General features: G+C 45.3%; 1 protein-coding gene across 4 annotated transcripts; it reads left to right on the forward strand.

The window, feature by feature from the left end:
* Positions 1-6491: 6491 nt before the first annotated feature.
* On the forward strand, positions 6492-16299 carry LOC110509930 (period circadian protein homolog 1). 4 transcript variants are annotated; one of them, XR_016493261.1, is made up of 17 exons: positions 6492-6696; positions 7744-8376; positions 8542-8762; positions 8875-8996; positions 9121-9322; positions 9440-9820; positions 9935-10088; positions 10242-10482; positions 10652-10766; positions 10917-11186; positions 11285-11443; positions 11551-11859; positions 12061-13171; positions 13284-13464; positions 14210-14387; positions 14626-14776; positions 14942-16299. XR_016493261.1 is itself a non-coding variant. In XM_021591151.3 (17 exons), the coding sequence occupies exons 2-17, from the start codon at positions 8048-8050 to the stop codon at positions 15257-15259; spliced, it is 4452 nt and encodes a 1483-aa protein (XP_021446826.3). In that variant the 5' UTR covers positions 6492-6696; positions 7744-8047; the 3' UTR covers positions 15260-16299. The 4 variants fall into 4 exon arrangements, 2 of the variants coding, with proteins under 2 accessions (XP_021446826.3, XP_021446825.3); XM_021591151.3 differs by having other exon boundaries at positions 12061-13181; XR_002471513.3 differs by having other exon boundaries at positions 6502-6696; positions 8509-8762.
* The last annotated feature ends 906 nt before the right edge of the window (positions 16300-17205 follow it).

Below are 17205 nucleotides of genomic sequence, written 5' to 3' on the forward strand. Positions count from 1 at the left end.
TTACAGAGCTGGTGTAACTGAGTCAGGTTTGTAAGGCCTCCTTGCTCGCACATGTTTTTTCAGTTCTGCCCACTAGGATTGAGGTCAGGGCTTTGTGATGGCCACTCCAATACCTTGACTTTGTTGTCCTTAAGCCATTTTGCCACAACTTTGGAAGTATGCTTGGGGTCATTGTCCATTTGGAAGACCCATTTGCGACCAAGCTTTAACTTCCTGACTGATGTCTTGAGATGTTGCTTCAATATATTCACATCATTTTCCATCCTCATGATGCCATCTATTTTGTGAACTGCTCCACCTGCAGCAAAGCACCCCCACAACATGATGCTGCCACCCCCGTGCTTCATGGATGGGGTGGTGTTCTTCAGCTTGCCAGCCTCCCCCTTTTTCCTCTGAACTGGTCATTATGGCCAAACAGTTATATTTTTGTTTCATCAGACCAGAGGACATTTCTCCAAAAAGCACGATCTTTGTCCCCATGTGCAGTTGCAAACCGTAGTCTGGCTTTTTTATGGCAGTTTTGGAGCAGTGGCTTCTTCCTTGTGGAGCGGCCTTTCAGGTAATATCGATATATGACTCATTTTACTGTGGATATAGATAATTTTGTACCTGTTTCCTCCAGCATCTTCACAAGGTAATTTGCTGTTGTTCTGGGATTGATTTGCACTTTTCGCACCAAAGTACGTTCATATTTAGGAGACAGAAAGCGTCTCCTTCCTGAGCGGTATGACGGCTGCGTGTTCCCATGGTGTTTATACCTGCATACTATTGTTTGTACAGATGAACACGGTACCTTCAGGCGTTTGGAAATTGCTCCCAAGGATGAACCAGACTTGTGGAGGTGTACTATAGGTCTTGGCTGATTTCTTTTGATTTTCTCATGATGTCAAGCAAAGAGGCACTGCTGAGTAGGTAGTTCAAGGTAGGCCTTGAAATACATCCACAGGTACACCTCCAATTGACTCAAATGATGTCAATGAGCCTATCAGAAGCTTCTAAAGCCATGACATAATTTTCTGGAATTTTCCAAGCTGTTTAAAGGCACAGTCAACTTAGTGTATGTAAACTTCTGACCCACTGGAATTGTGATACAGTGATAAGTGTAATAATCTGTCTGTAAACAATTGTTGGAAAAATTACTTGTGTCGTGCACAAAGTAGATGTCTTAGCCGACTTGCCAAAACTATATTTTGTTAACAAGAAATTAGTGGAGTGGTTGAAAAACAAGTTTTAATGACTCCAACCTAAGTGTATGTAAACTTCCGACTTCATCTGTAATTGAAATGGGCACAGCACATTCATAGAATTATTATAACACAGATTTCTACACTTTTGCCATAGGAAATATAGGTTTGAGTCAACATTTCATTGGTTTGACATTAGTGTTTATAGGTATATCCCCTCACAATGCCTAGAGATTGCAAATGCAGTCTTGTCAGGAGAAGGCCTCAGCAGGGGTGTATTCATTACGGTTTACTGTTCAAGAACCAAATGGAAACAAACAGAGCAAACAATAGTTTCTATTGGACGAATTCAGGTAGGTCTATCCTTGTTTAATTTCCGTTTGCTTCTGTTTAAAGGTGCAATATGCAGAAATCAGTACATCATTTCCTGGTTGCTAAAATTCTAAAGGTTCGCTTCATTTCAGTTTACGTGACAAAACAAGCAAATGTAGAGAATCAATGTACCATCTAAACCACTGTTATTTTTTTGCATTTTGTGTAACTTATTTTTTTATTTATTGTGTACATAATGCTGCTGCTACTGTCTCTTATGACCGAAATAACTTCTGGACATCAGAAAAACGATTACTCACCGTGAACTGGAAGAAACTTTTTCCTTTAATGAGTCCGACAAGAAGAAAATCCTGCTTTCACTGGAACAGGCCCAGATCCATGCCTTTTGCGTAAAAAAAAGATGCCAGGAAAGGGGGCGCAGTTCGGGGATCCTTCTGAGAATCCGGAGGCGAGCGAGCAAATTTCCAATGGCTTCCATTCTTCGTGCTAATGTGCAATCTTTAGAAAATAAAATTGATGACCTATTATTAAGATTGTCCTACCAACGGGACATTAAAAACTGTAACATCTGTAACATCATATGTTTCACCGAGACGTGGCTGAACGAAGAAACGGACAATATAGAGCTGGCGGGATTTTCCATGCACCGGTAGAACAGAGACACTACCTCTGGTAAGACGAGGGGTGGAGGTGTGTGTCTTTTTGTCAAAAACAGCTGGTGCGCGATGTCTAATATTAAAAAAGTATTGAGGTATTGCTCGCCTGAGGTAGAGTACCTAATGAGAAGCTGTAGACCACACTATCTACCAAGAGAGTTCTCATCTGCATTACTCGTAGCCTTCTATTTACCACCACAAAGCGAAGTTGGCACTAAGGCCATATACAAAGAAGCATATGCAGAAATGGTGTGGCAGGGGACTTTAATGCAGGCAAATTTAAATCAGTTTTACCAAATTTTGTGCAACCAGGGAAAAGCCAGGGGTAAAAAATCCTAGACCACCTTTACTCCACACACAGAGATGCATTCAAAGCTCTCCCCCGCCCTCCATTGGGCAAATCTGAAATCCTCCTGATTCCTGCTTACAAGCAAAAACTAAAGCAGGAAGTACCAGTGGCTCAATACGGAAGTGGTCAGATGACGAGGATGCTACACTACAGGACTGTTTTGCTAGCAGAGACTGGAATATGTTCTGGGATTCATCCAATGGCATTGAGGAATACATCACCTCAGTCATCGGTTTCATCAATTAGTGCATCGATGACGTCATCCCCACAGTGACTGTACGTACATATCCCAACCAGATGCCATGGATTACAGGCAACATCCGCATCGAGCTAAAGGCTAGAGCTGCCGTTTTCAAGGGAGACTAATCCGGACTCTTATAAGAAATCCTGGTATGCCCTCAGATGAACCCTCAAACGAGCAAAGCGTCAATACAGGATTAAGATTGAATCCTACTACACTGGCTCTGACGCTCGTCGGATGTGGCAGGGTTTGAAAACTATTACGGACTACAAAGGGAAACCCAGACGCGAGCTGCCCAGAGACGCGAGCCTACCAGACGAGCTAAATGCCTTTTATGCTCGCTTCGAGGCAAGCAACACTGAAGCATGCATGAGAGCACCAGCTGTTCCAGATGACTGTGTGATAATGCTCTCGGTAGCCGATGTGAACAAAACCTTTAAACAGGTCAACATTCACAAACCCGCTGGGCCAGACGGATTACCAGGACGTGTACTCAAAGCATGCGCGGACCAACCGTCAAGTGTTTTCACTGACATTTTCAACCTCTCCCTGACCGAGTCTGTAATACTTACATGTTTCAAGCAGACCACCATAGTACCTGTGCCCAAGGAAGTGAAGGTAACCTGCCTAAATGATTACCGCCCCGTGACACTCACGTCGGTAGCCATGAAGTGCTTTGAAAGGCTGGTCATGGCTCACATCAACAGCATCCTCCTGGACACCCACTCCAATTCGCATACCACGCGAACAGATCCACAGATGACGCAATCTCAATCGCACTCCACACTGCCCTTTCCCACTTGGACAAAAGGAACACCTATGTGAGAATGCTGTTCATACAGCTCAGCGTTCAACACCATAGTGCCCACATAGCTTATCACTAAGCTAAGGACTCTGGGACTAAACACCTCCCTCTGCAACTGGATCCTAGACTTCCTGACGGGCCACACCCAGGTGGTAAGAGACGGCAACAATACGTCTGCCGCGCTGATCTTTAACACTTTGGCCCCTCAGGTGTGCACTTAGTCCCCTCCTGTATTCCCTGTTCACCCACGACTATGTGGCCAAGCACGACTCCAACGCCATCATTAAGTTTGCTGACAACCCACGACAACGATGAGATGGCCTATAGGGAGGAGGTTGGAGAACTGGCAGTATGGTGCCAGGACAACAACCTCTCCCTCAATGTGTGCAAGACAAAGAAGCTGATCGTGGACTACAGGAAAAGGCGGGCCGAACAGGCCCCTATTAACATTGAATGGGCTGTAGTGGAGTTGTTCGAGAGTTTCAAGTTCCTTGGTGTCCACATCACCAACGAACTATCATGGTCCAAACATACCAAGACAGTCGTGAAGAGGGCACAACAAAACCTTTTCCCCCTCAGGAGACTGAAAAGATTTTTGCATGGGTCTCCAGATCCTCAAAAGGTTCTACAGCTGCACCATCGAGAGCATCCTGAACGGTTGTATCACCGCCTGGTATGGCAACTACTCGGCATCTGACCGTAAGGTGCTACAGAGGGTAGTGTGAATAACCCAGTACATCACTGGGGCCAAGCTTCCTGCCATCCAGGACAGGTGTCAGAGGAAAGCCCATAAAATTGTCAGAGACTCCAGTAACCCAAGTCATAGACTGTTTCCCTGCTACCACACGGCAAGCAGTACCGGAGCACCAATTCTAGGACCAAAAGGCTCCTCAACAGCTTCTACCCTCAAGGCATTAGACTGCTGAACAATTCATCAAAATCGCCCCTTGTATCGCCCCTTGTACCCCCCTTGTACACTGTTGCTACTCGCTGTTTGTTTGTTACCTCGTCATAGTCACTTCACCCCAACCTACATGTACAGATTACCTCAACTAGCCTGTACCCCTGCACACTGACTCGGTACCGGTGCCCCCTGTATATAGCCTCGTTATTGTTATTCTTATTGTTTTACTTTTTATTGTTACTTTTTATTTGAGCCTACTTGGTAAATATTTTCGTCTTCTTGAAGTGCACTGTTGGTTAAGGGCTTGTAAGTAAGCATTTCACGGTAAAGTCTACACGTATTCAGCGCATGTGGCAAATAAAGTTTGATTTGATTTGTTTTGAAGCATAGAAATAACACACATAGAACATAGTGGGCTCACAGGTGGCACAGCGGTCTAAGGCATGGTATCTCAGTGCTAAGAGGCATCACTATAGTTTCTGGTTCAAATCCAGGCTGTATCACATCCAGCCATGATAGGGAGTCCCATAGGGCAGCACACAATTGGCCCAGCGTCATCTGGGTTTGGCTGGGTAGGTTGTCATTGTAAATAAGAATTTGTTAGTAACTGACTTGCCTAGATAAAGGAAGGTAAAACATTAAAAGAACAGATCAACTGTTTCTTAGACTTTGTTTCAATGAGAATGACAGATTTATAACTCAGGTAGGGTTGCCCCAAAAGCTACATATTGCAGCTTTTAGATTTTTTTTTGCAACAGAATCGGCTGAATGAATACACCCCAGGTAGGCAGGTCCAAAAAGTGAGTAGCACCACCCAGTGGATGTTTACCATAACAATTACTTCATTGAATTGTGAATGCATGTCACCCCATGTGTCACCCTCCATAGCTGCACCACATGACACATGTTGTTGGTGTTACTGCCCGAGATGAAATTATATTTCATTTTAATGCCCAAAGGGAAATGTAAACAATATAAATAATTAAGATATCATAAGGATCTAGAAACAATTAGAATCTGAAAACAATTAAAAGGGATGGGACTGAATGAATTATGGCTTTTAAAGCTAGAATCCTTAGTTGCTACATCCATTTTTGGACTTATAAATGAATGATACCCATTGATTCTTGAAGAATATAATGTATACATGCGTCATGAGCTTAGCTCAACTGTCATACCCCATCAGAACCATAATATATGAGCTTGTTTTACTCCAATGTTTATAAACAATGTACATGTAAACAAACACTGTATAACCTCAACACATGGTTAAAACTTGTTTATGGATTTAATGGATGGTCAGTCCTTGCCTCCATAGCTCTGTCTATGAATTTGAGAGGGGTTATATTTCTCCAGGCCCCATCCCACAGCTTTTAATAAAAAAAACCAAAACAGAGGCAGGTTTTAATACCTCTGTGTTAACGGTTCAATTAAGGACATTATTTTAATAGTATGCTAGTGTTATCAGGGGGGTGGGCGTTCCTCCTCTGGCAGTAGTGTAGACTTTTGGTGAGGAAATGATTTATGTCTGTGCAAAGGCTTGTCATACTGCTGCAGTAGAATTTGTAAGCTCATTTAGTCGGCCTTTGGATAACGTACAGTATGTCTGGAATTGAGTTCAAATGTGTCCTACCAATTTCCATGCATTGTTTCCTTTATTATTACCTGGTTAGTATGGGGAAACAATTTGATATAAAGAAACCCCTACAATGGTTCACATGCATGTGTTGTGGTTAAGTAAAGTACACAAGGAAAGGACGGGGTGAGGAAATGTCGCCAATTCAGAGTATTGATGGAGGCACGTTGCCAACAAACGTTCTAGCATGCTTTTGGAACCAACAGGGCATCGCTGGGGCAACGTGATAGAAAGGCATAGCAGAGCCCCGTGCAGCCAGGACACCGCCCTACTCAACCAATGAATGCATTCGCCAGGCCTGGGACACTGCACTAGGGCGGAGTCAGTGTTGGTTGAGGACCAATCACTGCAACACATGGGAGCAAGCACGTGTTATTTTCCGTGTTCCCTCCCAGTCATATAAAGCGAATGTGCAGTTCTCTACACATTCTGTGTAGTTATAGGCGATCCACATTGAGTTGTTTCGCTAAAGATGTCATTCTAGGTTTCTGCAATTTCAACCATTTTAAGCCTAACTTTACAGAATACATTGTTGAAGACATTAAAACAAAAAATACCACGGAGCGTACTTTTTCTTCATGGAAAAAGGTGAGAATGTCAACTTTGATCAAAACCTTGCTACCTAGCTAGCTAACTGGTAAAAAAATAACACTACTTTGCTAGCTATTTTATTAGTAGTACAAGAAATAGTTGCTACATAGCTAACTTAGCTAGCATTAAAAAAAATATATGATCAAGCTATCTGCAACAGCATTGACATTGGTTAGTGTAGCTAACATTGTTGTGGCATGCTGGCAAGAGTACTGACACGTTAAAGGGATTTATGTTGAATATCGATACACATTTCAATATACGGTCAGATGTCGAGGTACAATCTAATGTTGTTTTGGTCAATTCGTGTTCCCTAAAAGTGAGACCCATCTTTTGCCAGACTTGTGTCAGGTAGAATAAATGCATGAGCGCATGCGGGTCGTGCCATAGCCAGTGGAGTTGAGGCACGTTGCCTTCGCTGTCGTCAACACAAACATCCCCCACCGGGGTCATCCTGCCCACGTTGTCTTCTGTCGTCAACAATAATATCTCCCAACGGTGTCTTCCTGCTACTTACAGTAAACCCTCAAGACATGCCAGATAGTGAAATGGGCTGTGAAGTTAGTTTACCCTATGTCACCTGTTATCGTCGGTTAACGGTTCTTCGAAGTGATGAAATGATTTATTATGGTCAATGGAATATATGGAGAGCAAGTTTTTTGAGCCCCCCAAAAATGAATGTGAGGTTGTTGGAAAAAGGATATTTCCCCTAGCTAGCTAAATTTTTTGAATGTCTTAATAGATTGACATTAGGCTATGTACAACTTTTTGAGTATGTTTAGAGCCTAACGTGATTATTTTTGCAATTAGTTAAATCCTTACTAAGAAAGTCCTTACTTGGATGCTTATATGACCTTAGATGATTTAAAATCAAGCCATTTAGTTATGTACATTTGTAGTTTGGGTGAACACTAACTTTTACAGCAGTGTCATTATATTAATGTTTAATTGCAGATGAGATGTAACACTGTCTTTACACAGATGTATGACTCATGATGTTATGTTACTCACCACTCATAAATTGGGAATTGTTTCTTCCATCAGGTATTCTGTCAAAACCATTTCTCACACCGACTGTGCACATGAGGAAGAGCAAACTGATAAAGGTTTCACCCATCTTCTCTTCAATTGGCTTATCAGATTCATAAGCTTAGAATTTACAAAAAAAATACAATCTCAAGATCAATGAGACACAGTAGTTTATCTTCTGGCTCATTTTTACTTGACCAAACCATGACTCTATTTAAGTCTAGTAGACCCACCTAGTAGCAGTATTAGTGTCACAGTTCTTTGTTTTGACATATCATTTTTGTCAAACAGCAATAGTAAATCACTCATACTGGTTATTATGAGTGATGAGAATGCATATACCACTTCTGTAAATGACACTAGTGGAGTAGGTGTAGAAGAAAATGTGGTGGGACTGAAGGCGGGCTGCCAGTCCCCTGAGTCTGGACTGAGTCAGACTGGCAGCTCTGGTCGCTCCAATGGAAAGAGAACTCGGTCTGGGGGCAAGTCCTCCCCCAAGTCCTCAAACTCCGATGACACCGATGCCCACTCGAGTGGGAACGACTCAGCCGAAAGAGAGGTGGAAGGTCACATGGGACGTGAGACATCAACCTGCAGCAGCTCCCATAACGGGAAGGACTCTGCCATGGAGACAACAGAGAGCAAAAGGTAACACATTTAACAGAATTCATATTTGAAACACCACAACCATTTTCAGATGGTAGGAAGTAGACACCGCTTATAATACTATAAAAGTGTCTGCTCAGCGGTGGTAATAACATGTTATTTTGCCCCTGTCAGAGCCAACTCCCACAGCTCTTCCCCTCCCAACAGCTCTATGGTCTACAGCCTGCTGAGTGGCAGCTCGGAGCAGGACCACCCGTCCACCAGCGGATGCAGCAGTGACCAGCCAGCCCGGCTGCAGACCCAGAGAGAGCTGCTCAAGGCTCTGAAGGAGCTAAAGATCCGCATGCCTGCAGACCACTGGGCGAAAGGCCGCTCCAGCACCCTGGCCTCCCTGCAGTATGCTCTCAACTGTGTCAAACAAGTCCGAGGTAAGATGCTGTTTTTTGAGCCTGCCTTTTGCTAGATGTACTGTATACTGTGTGGCTTTAGCATGAAATAGCAAGCTTATTATCTATATACTATTTATACGTGTGTGTTTAGCGAATCAGGAGTATTATCACCAGTGGAGTGTGGAAGAGAGCCACGGTTGCAGTCTGGACCTCTCTGCCTTCACCACAGAGGAACTGGACAACATTACTTCTGAATACACACTCCAGAACACGGTAGGAACTAGAGCACAATCTTCATCTACTAGAACCAGACCAACAGCTCTCAAACAGACTAAAAGCTTTTAAACCCAACAAACCATTGTTCTAACCTCCCTTGTTTCTTCTCTCTCCTGTACAGGACACGTTCTCAGTGGGAGTGTCCTTCCTCTCTGGGAAGTTGGTGTACATCTCCCCCCAGGCCTCTCCCATGCTGCGCACTAAGCCTAATCGACTCCAGGGGACACTCTTCTCTGAGCTGTTGGCCCCCCAGGACGTCAGCACTTTCTACAGCAGCACTGCTCCCTGCCGCCTGCCCCCCTGGGCCTCCTGTACTGGTTCCAGTAAGTCTCCTACAGAAGTCCTTTAATTTAGCTCTGAATTCAAATGGAAATGGATGATCACATTTTTGCATGTCTATGTGATGTTAATGTACCCCCCCCCCCCCCAATCTCGCTCAGTGACCTCCCCTGTGGACTGCACCCAGGAGAAATCCATGTTCTGCCGTATCAGTAGTGGGAGGGACAGTGAGGGGGAAGTGCGGTACTACCCCTTCCGTATGACCCCTTACCAGCTAACCCTACGGGACTCCGACATGTCCCAGCCACAGCCCTGCTGCCTGCTCATCGCTGAGAAGGTGCACTCAGGATACGAAGCTCCCCGCATCCCAGCGGACAAGAGGATTTTTAACACTAGCCACACCCCCGGCTGTCTCTTTCAGGAAGTGGATGAAAGAGCTGTGCCGTTGCTAGGCTACCTGCCCCAGGACCTGGTTGGGACTCCTGTCCTCATGTACCTCCACCCTGATGACAGGCCTGTCATGGTGGCCATACACAAGAAGAGTGAGTACTCCTGTCCAACAGTCATGCCTTATATATTCTGTAAGGATTTAGAAACCAGCAAATAGATGACTGGTTATGTAGTAATAGTTTTAACATCTTTGGTTCTCCGCTCAGTTCTCCAGTCAGCGGGGCAGCCCTTTGAACACTCGCCCCTGCGTATGTGTGCCCGGAACGGGGAGTATCTCACCATAGATACCAGCTGGTCCTCCTTCGTCAACCCCTGGAGCCGCAAAGTGGCCTTCATCGTGGGTCGACACAAAGTCCGAACGTGAGTAGTCCACCTCTCTGCTACGTCAATGACCTTCACAAGCTTGCAATAGCCACATTTTAACTGAACTGTAACCTGTTTGTGTAGCTATCAAGCAGTACATATTGCATTGTTCTAAACCCCATTCCCTTGTCCTTCTCCCCTCATCTGCAGGAGTCCCCTGAACGAAGATGTGTTTACTCCTAGTATGGCGGTGGAGGTGCGGGCCATGTCTCCAGAGATCCCCAGGCTCAGTGAGCAAATCCACCGTGTGCTGGTGCAGCCTGTCCACAGTGGTGCCTCCCAGGGCTACTGCAGCTCCCATGGATCCCAGCCACACAGGCCCAGCCCGGGCTCCTCAGGCAGCAGCAGCCCCTCCATCAAGGGGATCATCCAGATGACTATCCAGAGACCAGTAAGTACTAATACAATCACAGATGTTTTACGCAGATTTTAACAAGGTACTTTATAACTTGTGGTTACAAAATAGTAACAAACAACATTATTTTAATTAGTGGAATTGACTCAGAAGAAAGTCGAGGTGTCATCGTCTAACTCTTTACCCTCTCTTATCTGTCCTACAGCAGCAGATGACATTCCAGCAGATGTGTAAGGACGTCCACATGGTGAAGACCAATGGTCAGCAGGTCTTCATCGAGTCCCGCAACCGCCCACCGCTCCGCAAACACGCCAGCGCTGGTAAACACTTGACTTTGTAGTCATATTTGTAGTAAAATGTCTTGTCACGGTGTGCTCTAAAATGTCTGGAACGTTTTCATTACAAAAGTATAACCACAAGGATCGAGATGAAAATGAAATTCTAACAGTACTTCCTTTTCCTCTTCTCAGGAGACCTCGTGACGCCAGAGAATTTAAACAAAGACTTGGGACCTATTGACGCTCTGGGGCCAACTAAAACCCTGGCCTCCGTGCAGTCAAGGAAAGATCCGTCAGCCAACTACTCCTACCAGCAGATCAACTGTCTGGACAGCATCGTACGCTACCTGGAGAGCTGTAACGTCCCCAACACAGTGAAGAGGAAATGTGGCTCCTCCTCCTGCACCACATCATCAACGTCAGACGATGACAAGCAGAGGGAGTTGTCTGGAACAGCTAAAGGTATACAATACAGATCCTATTGAAATCCTATTATGTATTTTTATGCCTCTTTTAAGGTCTGCAGGTATTTTGGACCAAATATCTGTGTTTCCCTACAGATCTCGAAGGGTCACAGGGTAAGGAAGGGTCTAAAGGAGGGCCACAGATGAGTCCTCTGGCGCTGCACTGCAAGGCTGAGAGTGTGGTCTCTCTCACGTCCCAATGCAGCTTCAGCAGCACCATCGTCCATGTAGGGGACAAGAAGCCCCCAGAGTCAGGTAGGACACATCCCTGTTATCTGACTGGCTGTCTGACTGGCTGTTATTTACCTCTCTCTGTCTCTTCTCTCTAGTCTCAAATATATTGTCAACCTTATTCCCTGCAGATATTATCATGATGATGGAGGAGACACCACCCACCACCACCGCCCCAGCCATTAACAACGCCATCACCACGGCAGTGACCCCCTGTCCCTCAACCTTTCCCAGCCCAGCAACACCCAGCCCTGCCCAGCCTGAGAGGGATAGCCGCAGGTCGGCTGGCTGCTCAGGCAGCCTGGGTCTGACCAAGGAGGTGCTGTCTGCCCACACCCAGCAGGAGGAACAGGTGTTCCTGAGCCGGTTCAGGGACCTGGGACAGCTCCGCATGCTGGACCCCGGTCCTCCTCTGAGAGGACACACCACCACACCCAAAGGTAAGATGGACACTTCAAGTGGAGATTTAGTTTCTATTGTGTCTGAAAGATGATGTGGATGAGAATCCATTGTTTTTCCATGCAGCTCACCCGTGTGTGTGTGTGTGTGTGTGTGTGTGTGTGTGTGTGTGTGTGTGTGTGTGTGTGTGTGTGTGTGTGTGTGTGTGTGTGTGTGTGTGTGTGTGTGTGTGTGTGTGTCAGGAGTGCACACCTCGAAGGACTACCCAGCAGGTGGTAACGGACGGAGGAGGGGCCGGGGGGCCAAGAAGCCGAAGCACCAGCAGGAGGGCTCCCAGCATGGGGGCCGCCCCAAGACAGGCTCAGGGATGAACAGAAGTTCCAGAAGGGAAGGGCAGGGGCACCAAGGCCCCATGTTCCCCATGGGTCAACCCCTAATGAGACAGGGACCCCTGACCTCGTCCTCTTCCTGGCCCACCTCTGTGGCCAGCCTCCCTCCTGCCGTGTCCCAGTACCCTCCAGGAGTCCTGCCCTTCTTCCCCCTCTACCCCAACGTGCAACAACAACAACTCCTGGCCCACACCGGGGTGAACCCTAATGCCATGCAGATGGGTTACCCCAGCCCCCAGCCAGGCTTCCAGTACCCCCTGCATGCCAATCAGATTTCCATGCCAATGGCTCCCCCGATGATGGTTGTTCTGCCCAACTACATGTTCCCTCAACTCAATGGAGGTGTACCACAGCTCAACCAGCTCAATACAGCCATGCCTCAGTATAACACAGCCATGCCTCACCTTAACCCCAGTATCCCTGGTATGGCACAACTTAACCAGGCACTACCGCAGTTCAACCAGGCTATCCCACTACCACAACTCAATCCTGTCTTAGCTCAATTCAACCCTTCTGTGACGCAGATGAATGGCATGCCTCTAGCTCAACACAACCCGTCACAGGTCAATCCTGCATTACAGGTCAATCCTGCTTTGTCGATGATCCCACAACATTTTCACAATCCCAACCCAACATTACCTTTCCCAAATCCCATTCCGGTGCCCGGGCTTCCTTGCTTTGCCTTACCCAGGATTGATCCCACTTTTGTCCCACGTGGCAACTCCCGCTCCAGCACCCCTCAGTCCACATGCCAATCCCCCCTGGAGGGGACCAACTCACCCCTCTTCCAGTCACGATGCTCCTCCCCCCTCAACTTGCTGCAGCTGGAGGAGTTGCCAGGCAACAGGCAGGAGGGCATGTCAACAGGGGCGCAGCAGACCCCACCCCCACCTGGCTCGTCGTCTCAGGTCGGAGGTCAAGGCTCTGTTAACCGCAACAGCAACATGAAGGGTGATGCCAAAGAGTACGATAATGTGGGTTTTAAACTATTCAAACAAAATGTAATTCTGAAAAGGTTTTGAGTCTAGTGAGTTCTTGTCATTAACCGCTGTCTCTCCTGTGTTCCCTTCCTCCAGGCTGATGTTGATAACCAGGACACCATGTCCACCTCCAGTGACCTGCTGGACCTGCTGCTGCAAGAGGACGCCTGCTCAGGCACCGGCTCGGCTGCCTCTGGCTTCGGGTCCTCTGGCTCCGGGTCCTCTGGCTCCGGGTCCTCTGGCTCTAATGGATGCAGCACCTCAGGGAGTGACACGAGTGAGTTTAACCTCTACAGGATCGGTCAGTCCCCCGCGGGACGGTTGAGCTAACGTAGGCTAATGTGATTAGCATGAGGTTGTAAGTAACAAGAACATTTCCCAGGACATAGACATCTGATGTTGTCAGAAAGCTTCAATTCTTGTTAATCTAACTGCACTGTCTGATTTACAGTAGCTATTACAGTGAAATAATAACATGCTATTGTTTGAGGAGAGTGCACAATTATGAATTTGAGAATGTATTTATTAACCAATTAGGCACATTTGGGCAGCCTTGATACACAATTTTGAATAGAAATGCAAAGGTTCATTGGATTGGACACTTTGCACATACACTGCTGCTATCTAGTGGCCAAAATCGAAATTGCGCCTGGGCTGGCATAATACATTATGGCCTTTCTCTTGCATTTCAAAGGTGATGGTACAAAGAAAAAAAAATGTTTATTTTTGTATTATCTTTTACCAGATCTAATGTGTTATATTCTCCTACATTATTTGAAAATGTCCACAAACTTTTTAGTGTTTCCTTTCAAATGGTATCAAGAATATGCATATCCTTGCTTCAGGGCCTGAGATACAGGCAGTTAGATTTGGGTATGTCATTTTCAGTGAAAATTGATCCTTAAAGAGGTTTTAACACCGGACAGATTTTTTTTTCTTAGCACTGTGATGGTCAAGGATATTTGTATATAATGACTGATAGTTTCAGAACATAACTGAACATGTTTCTTTTTCAACCACAGGAAGCAGCAACACCAGCAAGTACTTTGGCAGCGTTGACTCATCGGAGAACGACCATAAGCAGGCAGCAGGCGGGGCTGAAGAGGCCCAGCTCATGAAGTATGTCCTTCAGAACCCTGTCTGGCTCCTCATGGCCAACACAGATGACAAGGTTATGATGACGTACCAAATGCCCACCAGGTAAGAAATTGTCTTTAGTCATGGCAATTGTAGTCATAACCTTAACCCGTCATGATTAGTAATTAATGCTACAGCTATTTAATTGTATTTATGATTGATGTGCATGGAATGCAAGTAGTATATTTGTATATTATTTATTAATGCAGACTGAAAAATAGAAGCTCTCCACACACCATTATGCTGTTAATACAACATTTTAGACTATGGCTTATCTATGGACATGTGTATGATTTTACAGGGACAGGGAGACTGTTCTAAGGCAAGATCGTATGGTACTGAGGGCGGTGCAGAAACGGCAGCCGCACTTCACTGAGGAGCAGAAGAGAGAGCTGATCCAGGTCCACCCCTGGATGGGCACCGGACGCCTGCCACAGGCCATCAACAACCCTGTAAGTCAGCACACAGACACATACTGGAGCTAGTAGCTACACCCTGTCTCTCTGACCCCAAAGATTCACAGGAATCAGTATAGATGACAGTGGAGAGGAATAGAAAAAATAATGTACTTGTTAAAGATGTGTTTATTCATCTCTTGTCCCTTTGCTTGTGTTTAGACTTGTACCGGGTGCGGTTCTCCTCCAGCTACCTCCGCCCCCCGGACCTTTGATGTGGAGCTGCAGGACATGGATCTGACTGGGGTCCTCCAGCTACAGGAAGAGGCTACCGCACACACAGAGACACATGTTACCATGGCAACAGACACTTCCATCTCTCCACCACAAGCCCCCCAGACAGAGACTAAGGGGGGTGAGGCTGAGAGGCAAGGGGAGCAGGAAGGAAACTGTAAGGACACCAGAGTGAAGGAGTTGGAGGTAACATCCTCATCATCTGTAACAGAGAAAGGGGACTCTGTGGCTGTAAACGGCAACTGAGAACTTCTATATGGCCAATGACTCTAAACCACAATGCATTGGGACAAACGGGGGCCAAGCTCACGGTCAATGTGTTGTGTTGGAACAAAGAAGTGAAAATAAGGAGTCAAAGAATACCTGTTCCTGTCTAAACACATGGAGAATGTAGCTCAATGTATATTGCATCTAAGAAGGTGTAAATATTTGATGTATTTCAAATGGAAATTGGAAAGAGAAGCCCTTGGTAAATATTTAATTGGCATGTTTGGTGCCTGGTCCGCTGGACTGAAGACATGTTCCATTTGTAATTCACTGCTTTGGGGTTTTTCTCCCCTGTAGTGACAATTTGGTAGTTTACAAGTTATTGCGTGTATCAACGCAATGTAATTTAATAGTCCAATGTCCATATTGGAAAATTATGTCAAATCAGTCATAAAAAAAATGAAATCCAAAATTCATGTTGAAAAATATATTTGGTAGAATTCTTTTTAATATTTTCAAAGTAATTTCAGTTATTGTACAGTGTGTTTATTACAGTAAGAGCAGGCATACTACAGTTTTTGTGGGCTGTAATGTAATGTTCTGAATGGTTCATTTTATTGTAATATAATTTTACACTGCAATGCTTGTAACAAGAAGTCACGTTTTAAGCATTATTGGGCAAACATCCTGACTATTTTGTCTCCTCCAGAGAAATACACATTTTCTAAAGACCATGTTATTTGTTTGCATCGTTATGGGTATTTCTGTACAAAAAAGGTATCTTTGATTTGTCAGGAGTGGAGATGGGTGTTCCCATGGTAACAGACCCGATGGAGCCAGTCTTGTTGATTGGACCATACAGTGATGTGAGAGCGTGGGGAGAAAAGGAGCAGGGGCTGACTAAGCTTTACAAGAGCAGGCCTTGATCATACAGAGTTGGTGAATGCCAATATGTTCTGCTACCTCTTATTCCCTCACCTTTTCTCCATTTCATTAGTGTAAATAAAATGATAGTCACTATTATTACATCTCTTTGGAGGATTTTGTTATGTAATATAAAAAAAATGAAATATAATTGGGTTCTGTTTTTTTTTTTTTTTTTTGTCTCTTGTGTGCAGGATGTGAGTGTAGCTAAAATCTAGTCATGTGTTCTGCCTTCTCTGCCACTAGATGGTGTTGTGACAGATTTGTTTTAGGCTCATTTCAAGGGCAGCATCCTGATGGGTGATACAAAATGGACTTTCTGAAGTTGGCCACAGTGGTTGATCTAGGTATTTGAACACATTGAAGTCATTTAAAGATGCCACCAACATATCCCTAAGAATGCTGTTGTTTTATTGTCCACCACCCAGGTCCTCCACAGCTTGTTAGAGGGGGCATCCCTGACCCTCGCAGCAAGCCACACTCCAATGTGCCAGTCCTCAGTAGTATTGACATGGGTTAAAATAATTCCTGTAATCTTCCGCTCCAAATCCACAGGTTAGGTGCAACAGGAAGTGGGACTTAGAGTAGATTAGAGCAGCTTGGGTCTTAGGTCAGATAAACCCAGTGTGGCGGCTGTGAGGGGCTCCACTAGGACTAACAAATAGCTAAAAGACCTCGCTTCTTAAATCAAATCGTCTGTATTCTCCCATTCTGGAATTGCAAAACGAAGTGCAAAGTGTTTCTGAAGATTACACTGAACTGCTGGACACTGGCCCAGTGAGTGAGGAGGCAGAGGGACTTTTCTTGGATACTGGCACTCACCTCCACCCACAGATGGACTCATGGTCAAATGGTTAGGGCATTGTGCCAGTCAACTGTACTTTCAACAGATGCCAGACTGTTCACCATTGGGCTAAAGAACAGACTCAAATGATTGTCTATTTCGTTGTTAGCCTAGTAGTAGAGTCCTCTAGAAAACTTTACCTATACGCTAGAATGCATTCATGTTAATCTCTCTTGAAAACCATAAATATCAAGCCATTTATTTTAATATTTGCTTC

Source organism: Oncorhynchus mykiss, chromosome 29 (genome assembly GCF_057628025.1).
Source record: "Oncorhynchus mykiss isolate SJ-2025 chromosome 29, ASM5762802v1, whole genome shotgun sequence".
Classification (NCBI taxonomy): domain Eukaryota; kingdom Metazoa; phylum Chordata; class Actinopteri; order Salmoniformes; family Salmonidae; genus Oncorhynchus; species Oncorhynchus mykiss.

Excerpts from the sequence above, each read along its gene's own strand:
- LOC110509930 (XM_021591150.3), top strand. The coding sequence starts at position 8,048 with ATGAGTGATGAGAATGCATATACCACTTCTGTAAATGACACTAGTGGA. Across the intron at positions 10,089-10,241 it reads GGTCGACACAAAGTCCGAAC|GAGTCCCCTGAACGAAGATG; the intron begins GTGAGTAGTCCA and ends CCTCATCTGCAG. Across the intron at positions 13,465-14,209 it reads CACCTCAGGGAGTGACACGA|GAAGCAGCAACACCAGCAAG; the intron begins GTGAGTTTAACC and ends TTTCAACCACAG.